Source organism: Lathyrus oleraceus, unplaced genomic scaffold, assembly GCF_024323335.1.
Source record: "Lathyrus oleraceus cultivar Zhongwan6 unplaced genomic scaffold, CAAS_Psat_ZW6_1.0 chrUn0004, whole genome shotgun sequence".
NCBI lineage: Eukaryota > Viridiplantae > Streptophyta > Magnoliopsida > Fabales > Fabaceae > Lathyrus > Lathyrus oleraceus.
In genome coordinates, this window is record NW_026112395.1 from 260,566 (window position 1) to 274,286 (window position 13,721).

Here is a 13,721-nt window from a genome sequence, read left to right on the forward strand (position 1 = left end):
TTTTTTTAAACTAAAATTGTTTTCTGAACTTGGAAATAAACAGAGTTTTAAAAACGGTCACATTCGTGTAAAGGGTTTCGTGTTTTTCGAAGGTAGAAGTATTGTGGCACCTTGGATGATTTAAATAATGGTATAAAAGGAACTTTTTATGATTTGGATACTTTGGAAGATTTGAATAAGGAGGGACCACTGATATAGAAGATTGAGATGCAGTTGACCAAGAATCTTCATGTGAGGATGTTAATTTGGAAGGGGCCATTGTGTCTGTGTTTGAGAAAGAAAGAAAACACACCGACACAACTTAAATCAAATACACACCAACACTTTCTGTAATCACATTTGAATATCAAGAAAGAAATAATAGCATGTTTGATACAAGTGAAACCCTTAAATAATGATTTTTTTTTATTTTTTTATTGAGTCATTACATAGTTGACACTCCACGTTGACAAATGCTAGCGTTTTCTTAGCTATGCTAACGTTTTGTTAGCTAAACTAAAGGAAGAGACCAATAATGCTAACGAACCTAATATTAATGGACCAAAGAGTAACGTTTTTTAATTAAGGGACTAAAGCGGAACTAAAAATTAACTTAAGGGACCTAATAACTAATTATGCCTAGTTTATATATATATATATATATATATATCAAATGATACCGCTTTTTGATTAACAACATCCTCAAAGATTAACGAGACTTTCTCAGTCGGAAGTGAAGAACCCGAAGTCTCGTAACAACATCTTCTGCATTAAAGGGATCTCTCAGTCGGAAGTGAAGTACTATAAATGCTGAACTGAGCGCAACACTGCAATTCTCCGTTGTTAATCGTGAAATACGGAGGTTCGTTTCTTACTCCAAATTTCTCACTTCCTTTGTCGTGTTTGCGGGAGAAAGTTTTATACTAATGAAAAACTTGTTAACCATTTCAAGCAGCTGCATGAGCGTGAGCACGCGAAAAGGGTGAATCAGATAGAGTCTGCTAGAGGGAGTAGGAAAGTGAAATTGGTGGGAAAGTATTCTATGAAAATGGACAAGTATAAGAAGGATGCAAGGGCTGTTCTGACTCCTAAAGTTGGGTATGGTTTGGCTGATGAGCTGAAACGGGCAGGGTTTTGGGTTCAAACCGTGTTGGATAGGCCGCAAGCTACAGATGTTGCGCTGCAAAAGCATATGGTGGATATGATGGATCACAGGCGGGTTGAGTGCGTGGTCCTTGTATCAGATGATTCTGATTTTGTTGATGTGATAAAGGAAGCAAAGTTGCGATGTCTCAAGACTGTTGTTATTGGGGATATTAGTAGTAACGGAGTCTTGAAAAGGACTGCCGATACTGCATTTTCCTGGGAGGAAATTTTGATGGGGAAGGCTAAGAAGGAGGCTGTATCGGTTATGGAAAATTGGAAAGATCGTGATATATTGAAAAGGTTGGAGTGGACGTACAATCCAGATGTGGATAAAAAGAAACTCAACATGGATGATGCAGATGCTGAAGCATCTGGAGATGATGATATTGAAGATATCTATGATGAAATTGATAATGACTACAATGATGACAAAGGTTCTTGGTGGAAATTAGACTCCGATGATAATGATGTTACAAATTGATAATCACTGAAAGCTATCCATCTTACATGTGAAGCTCGTCAAGAAAGCTACTGATATTGTAGATTTTAAGTAGATCAATGCCAACCTAATGCAATTCTTGATAGTTATATATTATGTTTGGTTTGCTGCTTTCCAAATACATATTTCAGTTTTTCAATCATGATTTTACAATTTAAATTTGTTTGTGTAAACTCTTGTCTGGTGTTCAACACGAGTCTGTGTCAGTGTCAGAAACCGACACATGTGGTTACTTTCATTTTTCAAATTATTATTAATGTCCCAACGTGTGAGTATCATGTCTGGTGTTTGCATGGTGTCGGGCTTGGGGCTGTTTGTCTTTTTTGGTTTTATTTTGGTAAGTTGCTTTTAGTGTTTCTTAGGCTGCATTGTGTTGGTATTGAATGTTGAAACTATTTCCAGTGGTTTTTGAGAGATCTAACTGGCATGGTTGGAGGAATCTTATTCACGTTCTACCAGGTCTGTATCTCAAATGAAATTATAGTTCTTATTAATTTTGAAATGAAATATGCAGCAATAACTCTATGCGGGTTCAATCTCCACTCAAATGATTCTGAAAGCATGATTTATTAACTATATTTCTATTTATTGTATATGCTGCAGGGATCAAATCTTGATAGCAATGCAAAAATGTGGCGTCTGGTTGCAGATCTCATGAACGATCTTGGTAGATTATTTGACACTTCGTCTTTTTATAGAAGAGATTTGTGTAACCATGTTCTTTATGAAAATTTTCCTGTGATGTATAGGCATAGGCCAATAATAGTTTAACCGATTGAATGTTAGTTTCATAGTATATCAATTCAAGGACTGAGATTGGAAATGAATCTTGAGGCCTACATGTGCATCATTCTCCCCTTTCGACCAAACAACATAACACTATTTGGTCGTAAGGGGAGAATGATGCCGGAAGGCTTCAATATATCTTTTATTGATGCTACATTGTTATATTTGATCGTCTACATTGCAATCTTTGTATCTCATATCAATCTGTTAAGTTGTATGAACCGATTGCAGGTATGCTAATGGACCTCATTTCACCATTGTTTCCATCAGCTTTTGTTTTTATTGTTTGCTTAGGAAGCATATCAAGATCTTTCAGTAAGTTCCAACATTTCTTTAACTTCAAAAATAGATCTGTAACATAATTTATTAGTTAGTTTCTGTAATTTTTTACTTCTCTTTAGTTTCCATGTCAGTAATTTTGTAAGATAAGTTGATGTTACATTATAGACTAAACCATTTCCTAAGAATTAAAGCTGTTAAACAGAAATATATGCTTGGAATTATCCAAAATCAGGATACTCTTTTTCTTCTTTTATTTCCCGATTGATATCGTATTTGAATTTTTTTTAAATTAATATTTTGCTTCTTAAATCATGATTTTGAACTAGCCGGAGTTGCGAGTGGAGCCACTAGAGCAGCTTTGACTCAACATTTTGCTCTTCAGGATAATGCTGCAGATATATCTGCTAAGGTATAAATTGTATTAATATTAACTGTTTAGATTATCATTAAGTCTTTTATTTAGTAGGGCATTAAAAATAGAGATATTTTGATTTGTGAACATACATCAATAGGAAGGAAGTCAAGACACTGTGGCTACGATGGTTGGCATGGCACTGGGAATGCTTGTTGCTCGCATTACTATTGGACACCCACTAGCAATTTGGTTTTCTTTTTTGTCTCTGACCATGTTTCATATGTATGGTATGTTTTCAAATTGTAATTTGTTTTTATGCATTCTTTCGAGTTTTGGAATTGTGAAGAACATTAAAAGAAAATGAGGCTATATATTAAAAGCTTGTTTCAATGTAGCAAACTACCGAGCTGTTCGATGCTTGGCACTGAACTCACTAAACCCTGAAAGAAGCTCTATTCTTTTGCACCATTTCACCGAGACTGGCCAAGGTATTATCTGTTTCCATTTTTACGACTTATCTTTGATGTTAGAGTTAGCACCCTGTGAAAGAGAATGTTATTTCCAATTTAGAAACTAGCTTATTCTGTTCTCATTGTTTCTCTCTATATTAATGCCTGCTTCTAAACTTTTTGCCAGTTCTCTCCCCTAAACAGGTCTCTTCACTGGAGCATGTTTTACCGATACAACTAACTCCATGGCATTCAAAGAAGGCTAATTCATTGGATACAAAAGTACGTTTAGGCACAAGGATTTCTTCATTCGATGAAATGGAAATGTGAGTTTCTAAAATTTAGTCCGTGCCCTCATCATAGATAACAAATTTCTTCTTTGAAATGCCATTCATAAAGCTTACTTAGAAAACTCTCTTTGTACAGTAAGGAGCATTTGCTTTCGGTAGCATCTTACTACACAAAAGGTTAATTTCTCAAAAAAAATTCAACTACTTGCTTTCCGCTTCTTACTTTAAGTCTTAAAACCTTATTTCGTTTTCTCGATGCTGTATTTAGCCAAGTACTTACTAGTGGAAAAGAAAGGAATCGTTAACGTTATTGTTCATAAAGATTCAAATGGCGCTGATATCCTAAAGTCCTTTATTCACGCTCTTGTCCTTGCAAATAATGCTTATAAAAGCAAATCTTTGCATTCAGACAGCCAAACATGGATGGAAAATCAGTATGAAGTATTTATTCAGAAGGTACATATTTGAATATGGATGGAAAACTAAGGCATCGTCTAAATAACTCGGTTATTGTAAGATTCTTTTGAAGAGTTTATCGAAACTGAGTCTGTTTGGTACAGGTCAAGTCATTAGGGTGGAAAACAGAACGGCTCCTATCGTCACCTATCATATGGAGAGCAAACTGGATACACCAATCAGCGACCGAAAAAAACGATTAGGCGAAGAGGAAGCTAATGGAAGGACTCGATGGACTGAGTTATTTATGATTGTACAACATGTTTATGGTTTTATTGAAGTTCTGTCAAAATAGAGAAATTTGATCATGTAACTGTCAAAATACAAATTATATGCTTTAAAATAAAACAAACTTGTAATCACTGAGAGATGTGATATTTGATGAAAAGAAAAGTTGGAACTAGAAACTAGTCACGGTAAGCAGAAGTTCTAACAATGAAGATATGTATGAAATGATATAAAAGTTGTTGTATTAAAAGAAGACCAACTGAAACACTGAGGTTCCTGAAAAAAGTTTAAGATCAAATAGGACTATAACTCAATCAATTAGGAGTTATGATGTGTTTCCTAATCTAGTAATCACATAAGACGATTACTTAGTTAATAAGGTCACCACTGCAGAGTTAGAGCCAATTAATTTTAATAAAGCTTTAAATGGTTTAGTATTCAACCATGAAACTCAAGAATATTGACAAGAACAATAATGTGTGGAAATAACAATATAGAGATTGGACTATGCATCTAAGTAGATGTAAAATTTATTGGAGATTTCTTAATGCACCTTATATATTATTAGGGCACCACGTGAAAATACAAAAGTGTTTCTAAATTTCGGAGTTGCATCTCCAAACGCATCCCAAACACACGCGATCTAACCCAATTATTGAGCGTGACTTTTTTTTGATTTGGAGATGTATCTTCTGAATCTGTCCGTAGATGCATCTCCGTAGCATACTGAGACAGAAAAATAAAAGAAAAAACTATAAAGTTGTATTTTAACAAAATAAAATGACCATTCATAACATAAAATCAACATTACAGGTGATGTTAACATACAATCAGACATTATATTTCAATATTCAGGTGGACGATACAACATCTTCACAATTATCTTTGATCGGTCTTGAAATTGTCGCTTCCACCTCGATCAGAACTTTTGTTTCGAAACGGAAAAATATATTCCACATAGTCCTTACATTTGCATTTGTCTTAATCTCATAGTTGTTGAATTCAATCTTGTCTTCGTTGTTAATTGACAGTGAACGATATTCGAACTTCACAATTTTTCAATTTTCTCGGTAAGGTAGAAGATTATGCACTTCGTATTGCATATCTGCAAAAGAGGTGTACTCATTGATCTTTAATTTCCGCCTGGGTGTTGCGCTGGAAAAGGAGACATTTGTGAAATATCAGATTATTTTCATTTGCGGCATTTTATGTTTATATGAAATAAAAAACATGAGTCTATATTTATAAAAGTTGTAGACAAACATGAACATAAAAAAATTATATCGAGATTCCGGAGATGCATCTCCGGTACCACCCTATTATCTTATTCTGGAGATGCATACCCAAAACTTCTTCTAATCTAAATAGAAAACATAATCTGTGTGTTTTGTTTGGCAAATGGACAATTTTTTTTGACAAACATCACAATGGATTAAAATATTTGAAATCGTATATATTACACTTCATTAATACTAGTACACAATTACATACAATTAATTGATGACGAAAAACTAAAAAGAATAGAAAGATTTTCCGTCGGCTAAATCTATAAGTATGGGTGGTCCCCCTTTGAATTTTGTGCATTTGATTCTCTTTCAATGCCACTCAATTTGGTGAAGTCTTCATCCTTTCCACAAATTGATCCGGCCAAGTCTCGACTTTTGTTGTTGAATGAGTCGTCCACTCCGCTGAACAAAGTGTCGTGATTTTGAAAGACACCCAATATACATAATACGATCATTTGATGAAATACAAGAATGCAGATTTGGAGTGAAAATGTTGATTGAGAATGAAATGATTTTTGTAAAGGGTTTGGAGTTGAAAGCAAGTATGGGTTTGTGATTGTGCTTGTGAGTGTTTTATCAATTTATTTCGGAAATACAACTCCGTAAATACCAGATATGCAAATGTGACAGATATTTCAAAATCCCGTCCCAAACCTCCGAAGATGCATCTCCAGAATATTCACTGGGCTGCTCAAATATCAATATATTTGTTCAAAATACCCGAAGATTCATCTCCGAAATAAAATTTTGTTTTACTCTTAGGTGACGCTCATTTGATGCGTTCAGATATGTATCTCCGGAATATGAGAGACATTTTCAATTTTCTATAGAGTATTTTTCCATCCAATAGAGGGAAATAAGAAATTCCCAAATCTATTTCATTAAATGAGCCATTAAAAAAATCAATGTATCTAAATTATATGCGGTTCAAATATATTAATTCTTCAATAAATTTAAAAAATATTTTTTTTATTATATTAACTATCAGAGATAGTATAGGATTTGAAGTGGAAATTTAAAATTTGGAATAAAATAATTGACATTTTCCTCCTCAATTAAACTTCACAAAATGTACATCAGAAGATTGTTAATATTGTGTCTATATAAGAAAAACAAAAGCAATAAGAAGTTGTTAATATTGTGTCTACATGTTCACGATTTGCTGATCATTGGAGCAAATGAAGAGGAGCTAAAAGCCTTCAAGGTAGTCATAATGCAATGTCATATTTATTGGGAATGGAATTTATGTAAATAAGCATAAATATCTTTCTACAAAAGAAGTATGTTGAATATAAATCACTGGCTCCTTCATGTACTTATGCAATACAAGGTTAATAAAGTGTAGTCTTGACGAGAAGATTCATGGAATAGCCAAGAATATGTCATCTAATGATTTCAAAAAGGGGCACTCGGAATGTTAAAGGCACAATTGTGGAATTTGATACCAAACCAGACGGATAGTAAAGGAGATGCAATTGCATATGGTTATTCAAATTTGGAGGGAGAGGTGATAAGATGACAAGAATGATCCAAAAGATAAAAAAAAGAAAAAAAGTAATGTAGACTATCTATTTATGATTGATGGAACACCAATCTCACAGAGTTCAAAAAAGAAATCAATAGTTACTCTATCATATTGTGAGATAAAATATGTTGTAGCCTCATTTGAAGCTTGTCAATCACAATGGATTGATATGTTACTTGAAGAATTGAAGATTCATGAAGCTGGAAGAATAAATTTGCTAGTTAATAAACTTCACAATTTCTTTTGGTAGCTCATTCTGAGTCAAATACCAAACAATATGTATCATCCATCCCCTTGCATTATCCAATGTCATAACTTCTTCAACCTCTGTACTCGGTGCTTCTAAGGTCTCTTGAATTACCGTCTTGCTTAAATCGGAACCTTTGGTGCTCGCTAACCGGGCTAAGAGGTCGACTATGACATTCTCCTATGGGAATATGGTTTACCTCAAATTCCACAAACGTCTGAGATATCTTGAGAGCTTTTTGCAAGTATCTGACTAACGATGGATCCTTCTTCTGAAACTCTCCTCTGACCTGGCTGGTGATTAACTGAGAGACAGTTTGAACAAGCAAATGTATTACTCCAACCTCTTTTGCCAACCTCATTCCTGCAATCAAAGCTTCATACTCTGCCTATTTATTGTTAGCCTAAAAATTAAAACACAAAGAATATTCTAAGATCAGGTCACCTGGGCCCTCCAATACTATCTCAACTCCACTTCCTTTAAGATTAAAGGATCCATCCACAAATGGAGTCCATCTGGATGATGACTCTTCTGAGGCCGAAGCACTCAATTCAACCAGGAAATCAACAAGCATTTGAGATTTGATGTTACTCTGAGGCACAAACTCTATATCATACTCTGACGATCTATTGCCCATACCACCATTCTTCCTGCCAAGTCCGGTTTCTTCAAGACCTGCTTGATAGAATAATTGGTTCTGACAATGATAGGGTGTCCCTGGAAGTAGTATCTCAACTTCCGAGTTGTAATCACTACTGCCAATGCAAGACATTCAATCTTATGATAACACAATTCCGCTCCTCTTAGCACCTTACTAACAAAATATATTGGCTTCTCTCCTTCCTCCGTCTTTTGGACTAACACGAAACTCATAGCCTTGTCTGAAATGGCCAGATACAGGATGATACATGGTTCTCCTTCGGTCGTATCAGGATGAGAGGTGCAACCATGAAACGTTTTACTTATTTAAAAGCATTTTCACATTCTTCCGTCCACTGGAACTTCGCTGACTTCTTCACCGCAGCGAAGAAATGAATAGACTTATCTCTTGCACAAGACAAGAAGCGAGATAAAACGACCAAACGTAATGTCAATTGTACCTCTTTTACTATTAATGGACTTCTCATATCATTGATTGCTTGATATTTATCTAGGTTTGCTTTTATTCCCCTGTTGGTCAACATAAACCCAAGGAATCTCCCAGCTTGTACCCAGAAAGTGCACTTGTCCGAGTTAAGCCTCATGTTGTAACTTATGATTGACGCAAATGTTTCTTCTAAATCTTTGACGTGTTTCCAGTTTTATGGGGTTTTTATCACCATATCATCCACATATACCTCCAGGTTCCGCCCTATCTATCAAGCGAATACCATATCCATCAGTCTTTGGTAGGTAGCCCCTGCATTTTTTAGTCTAAAATGCATCACCTTATAATAATTATTATTCATGTTCGTCATGAACCATCTTAGGAGCATCCAACGGATTCATCCGTATCTGATCGTAACCCGAGTAAGCATCCATGATACTGAGAAGACAGAGACCAGAAGCCCCGTCGATGAGCCGATCAATGTGAGGAAGAAGATAACGATCTTTGGAACATGCCTTATTCAAGCCAGTGAAATCCATGCACATTTTCCACTTTCCCACTTTCTTTTTTACCATGACTATATTAGCCAACCAGGCCGGGTACTTAATTTCCTGGATGAAACCGACCCTCACAAGCTTTCCGACTTCATCTTCTATCGCTCTTCTCCTCTCCTCTCCATCCTTTACTCTCTCTGAGACACTGGCTTGATGGTTGCATCCAACGCCAGATGGTGGCAAATTATGTTTGGATCGAATCCAAACATGTTAGTCGGTTTCCATGCGAACATATGTATGCTCTCCTTCAATATTCTTATGATCTCGACTTCCTCCTCTAGAGACAAATTAGAACCAATTTGAGTCGTCTGGGATGTTTGGGAACCAATCTGTACCTTCTTCACATCCTCGATGGGTGTCAGACTATCTTCCGCTGAGTCTTCTCTTGTATCAACATCAATTAGATTCACCTATAAATGATCACCTTTTATTGGTTAATCAACTTGAGCTTTCTTTTTGAGCTTCAGAATATCTTTATAACATTGCTAATCTTTGATCACCTTTTACTACCCCTACACGGTCATCTTCGAGAGGATATTCAGTGTGAGGTATAAAGTGGATAATGTCGCCTCTAAAATATTGAATGGCAGTCTGTCAATAATAATGTTGTAGGGATACGCGGCATTGACAATCAAGTACTTAACCTTGACACTTTTCGTGTTGTCTTCACTTCCAAAAGTTGTTATCACAGGCATATACCCTAGAACCTGCACTTGTTCTCCGGAGAAGTCGACTAAAGTACCTTTAAAAGGTAACAACTCGATCATATCAAAATTCATACTCTTGAATGCATCCCAATATGAAACATCTGCTGAACTTCCCGGAGCTACTAAGACTCGCTTCACGCTCCAGTCATGAATTTGTACTTTAATTACCATTGGGTCGTTCTTGTGAGCCAATACTCCTTCGACATCTTTTCTAGAAAAACTGGTTACAATCGAGTTTTCATCTTCTTCTAAAAGTGGGTTTTGTCTGATATGCATCACTTCCCAGGCATATCTCTTCCTGGATGAACCGGTTTCTCCTCCTCCTGTGAATCCTCCAACAATGGTGTTCAATGTATTTGGAAAGCAGCAAACCAAACATAATATATAACTATCAAGAATTGCATTAGGTTGGCATTGATCTACTTAAAATCTACAATATCAGTAGCTTTCTTGACGAGCTTCACATATAAAATGGATAGCTTTCAGTGATTATCAATTTGTAACATCATTATCATCGGAGCCTAATTTCCACCAAGAACCTTTGTCATCATTGTAGTCATTATCAATTTCATCATAGATATCTTCAATATCATCATCTCCAGATGCTTCAGCATCTGCATCATCCATGTTGAGTTTCTTTTTATCCACATCTGGATTGTACGTCCACTCCAACCTTTTCAATATATCACGATCTTTCCAATTTTCCATAACCGATACAGCCTCCTTCTTAGCCTTCCCCATCAAAATTTCCTCCCAGGAAAATGCAGTATCGGCAGTCCTTTTCAAGACTCCGTTACTACTAATATCCCCAATAACAACAGTCTTGAGACATCGCAACTTTGCTTCCTTTATCACATCAACAAAATCAGAATCATCCGATACAAGGACCACGCACTCAACCCGCCTGTGATCCATCATATCCACCATATGCTTTTGCAGCGCAACATCTGCAGCTTGCGGCCTATCCAACACGGTTTGAACCCAAAACCCTGCCCGTTTCAGCTCATCAGCCAAACCATACCCAACTTTAGGAGTCAGAACAGCCCTTGCAGCCTTCTTATACTTGTCCATTTTCATAGAATACTTTCCCACCAACTTCACTTTCCTACTCCCTCTAGCAGACTCTATCTGATTCACCCTTTTCGCGTGCTCACGCTCATGCAGCTGCTTGAAATGGTTAACAAGTTTTTCATTAGTATAAAACATTCTCCCGCAAACACGACAAAGATGAGGCTCATTACGTTTGATCACACCCTTATTCTCCAAACTATACAACAATTGCCTCTCTTTCCGACTCTCCCGAACAACATGAGGGACATGGCTGAAAGTGTGGCTATTCGCATAAGCCACCATATGGCGAACAACCCCGAAGGAAGCTGCAGCTATTCTGAGCTTATTGGCAACTTCATAGGGTGGAATTGAATTGGGTGGTTTGTTATCCAAATCCCAGAAAAGCCCTACTCTACATAGCTTCTCAGAATGACAGTGTCTCAAAGCACCATATGATTCTTTTCGTGTGGCTTCTATTGTGTAGAAGATTCTACGGAATTTGAGGATTGAAACCATAAAGAACTAATAGGTTTTATGTTGTTCTACAAATCAAACAGCCTGAAAAGAAAACTGAATCTAATCAAAAAGACATATTAATGAACAACAGAGTGAAGGGAGGTCCTCGCCTGCAACGGTGGTTTTGGCAGAGAGAGGGGACTGAAGAAGGGCCGTCAATGGCGGGTGCGAAGGGCGGAACGGAGCCGGTAACGGGCTGCTCCTTCCAATATTGAGAATGAGAGAAAACCCTAAACGAAGAGAGTGAGTGAAAGGAAGTGAGAAATTTGGAGTAAGAAACGAACCTCCGTATTTCACGATTAACAACGGAGAATTGCAGTGTTGCGCTCAGTTCAGCATTTATAGTACTTCACTTCCGACTGAGAGATCCCTTTAATGCAGAAGATGTTGTTACGAGACTTCGGGTTCTTCACTTCCGACTGAGAAAGTCTCGTTAATCTTTGAGGATGTTGTTAATCAAAAAGCGGTATCATTTGATATATATATATATATATATATATATATATATATATATATATATATATATATATATATATATATATATAAAAACTAGGCATAATTAGTTATTAGGTCCCTTAAGTTAATTTTTAGTTCCGCTTTAGTCCCTTAATAAAAAACGTTACACTTTGGTCCGTTAATATTAGGTTCGTTAGCATTATTGGTTTTTTCCTTTAGTTTAGCTAACAAAACGTTAGCATAGTTAAGAAAACGCTAGCATTTGCCAACGTGGAGTGTCAACTATGTAATGACTCAACAAAAAGATAAAAAAAGATCATTATTTAAGGGTTTCACTTGTATCAAACATGCTATTATTTCTTTCTTGATATTCAAATGTGATTACAGAAAGTGTTGGTGTGTATTTGATTTAAGTTGTGTCGGTGTGCTTTCTTTCTTTCTCAAACACAGACACAATGGCCCCTTCCAAATTAACATCCTCACATGAAGATTCTTGGTCAACTGCATCTCAATCTTCTATATCAGTGGTCCCTCCTTATTCAAATCTTCCAAAGTATCCAAATCATAAAAAGTTCCTTTTATACCATTATTTAAATCATCCAAGGTGCCATCTGCTAAATTATTCAGAGTATTCAAATCTTCAAAAATACCTTTCACATCATTATTCAAATCTTTCAAATTGTCTTCTTCTACATTGTTGGATCATACGTTGTTTTCTAGAGACAATATTGAATTTTCCCCATAAACTGGATGCATGACATATAAATGCACATTCTCATTAATTCGTGCTATCATTTTCACTCTATTTGTTCCTGCATCATCTTTGAACAAAACTAGCTCATTAATATCCATTGAATCAGAATACCAAAACTTTCCACTTTTTGATACTTTAAATCCTTTAAACCACCCATAACCTCAAAATAATTCCATAAATTAGGGTCAACTTGTCAAACCTCCTCTAACCCCTTGTAACATAATTTGTTAAACTCCACAAACACACTCCCATGATGGATAACACACTCAAACCTATCACTCATGACCTAACCACACCAAATAATGCAGAAATGAGTCTTTGAAGAAGGAGAAAACGTTAAAGGTTTGATTTTTAATATAGTAAACGCATAATAGTATCTTAATTATAGAAATGAGTTGGTTCACATTAATTGGTTACCCATGCAGACCCCAAGTAACTTGAACACATTGATTGTCCAATTTCCAATAAAAGCGTCTTCCTTTATTTATTGTGATCTTTGATATTGCTTCAACTTCAATTCATTTAGTGAAGTAATTCACTCTCACGAGTAAAGAATTTAGTTGTTCTAGTGCTAAAGGAAAAGGACTTGGGATGTTTACGCCCCCATTGATAAAACGGCCAAGGCGAGGATACGTAATACAAGACCTCTCTATGGGGACGTGATGTAGGTTTGAGTATTGATGGAATTTGTTGCATTATCCTTCTTATCTTATTCACTTCCTCTTTGTTCGGGGACAATTTATAATATGTTAGGTATTGAAATAAGGACATCATCCCGCTTTTGGCATCTAAGGAGTCTATGAAGTTGACGACTTTACTTTCTATGTTAAGGACGCACAATGTTTCTTGTGAAATCGTTTTGTTGTGACCCGACTACTTGGTGTTGGCGAATTTTGACAAGAGGATAGCTCTTGAGTATTCCACTCTAGGATTGTAAGTTAGTTCGAATGAATTGAAGTGTTTTGCAAACTCTTAAACCTACTACAAATACCTAATAAATTGTGTTTCCTTCATCTGGTAGTCGCAGCGACTTAACTAGTAACAAGTTAAGAATCACTTTTTGGATTTG

General features: G+C 36.0%; 3 protein-coding genes across 3 annotated transcripts; 2 read left to right on the top strand and 1 right to left on the bottom strand.

The window, feature by feature from the left end:
* The first annotated feature begins 673 nt into the window (after positions 1 to 673).
* LOC127110561 (uncharacterized) lies at positions 674 to 1,745 on the top strand. Its single transcript, XM_051046129.1, has 2 exons — positions 674 to 841; positions 935 to 1,745. Exon 2 carries the CDS (start codon positions 1,022 to 1,024, stop codon positions 1,604 to 1,606), a length of 585 nt encoding a protein of 194 aa, XP_050902086.1. The 5' UTR covers positions 674 to 841; positions 935 to 1,021; the 3' UTR covers positions 1,607 to 1,745.
* Positions 1,746 to 1,895: 150 nt separating this feature from the next.
* LOC127110560 (protein root UVB sensitive 3) lies at positions 1,896 to 4,649 on the top strand. The gene is made up of 10 exons (XM_051046128.1): positions 1,896 to 2,083; positions 2,228 to 2,291; positions 2,642 to 2,725; positions 3,019 to 3,101; positions 3,205 to 3,334; positions 3,443 to 3,535; positions 3,684 to 3,822; positions 3,923 to 3,963; positions 4,055 to 4,242; positions 4,347 to 4,649. The coding sequence occupies exons 1-10, from the start codon at positions 2,051 to 2,053 to the stop codon at positions 4,443 to 4,445; spliced, it is 954 nt and encodes a 317-aa protein (XP_050902085.1). The 5' UTR covers positions 1,896 to 2,050; the 3' UTR covers positions 4,446 to 4,649.
* Positions 4,650 to 10,368: 5,719 nt separating this feature from the next.
* Positions 10,369 to 11,457, bottom strand: LOC127110583 (uncharacterized). The gene has a single exon (XM_051046150.1). It carries the CDS (start codon positions 11,440 to 11,442, stop codon positions 10,369 to 10,371), a length of 1,074 nt encoding a protein of 357 aa, XP_050902107.1. The 5' UTR covers positions 11,443 to 11,457.
* Between the last annotated feature and the right edge of the window lie 2,264 nt (positions 11,458 to 13,721).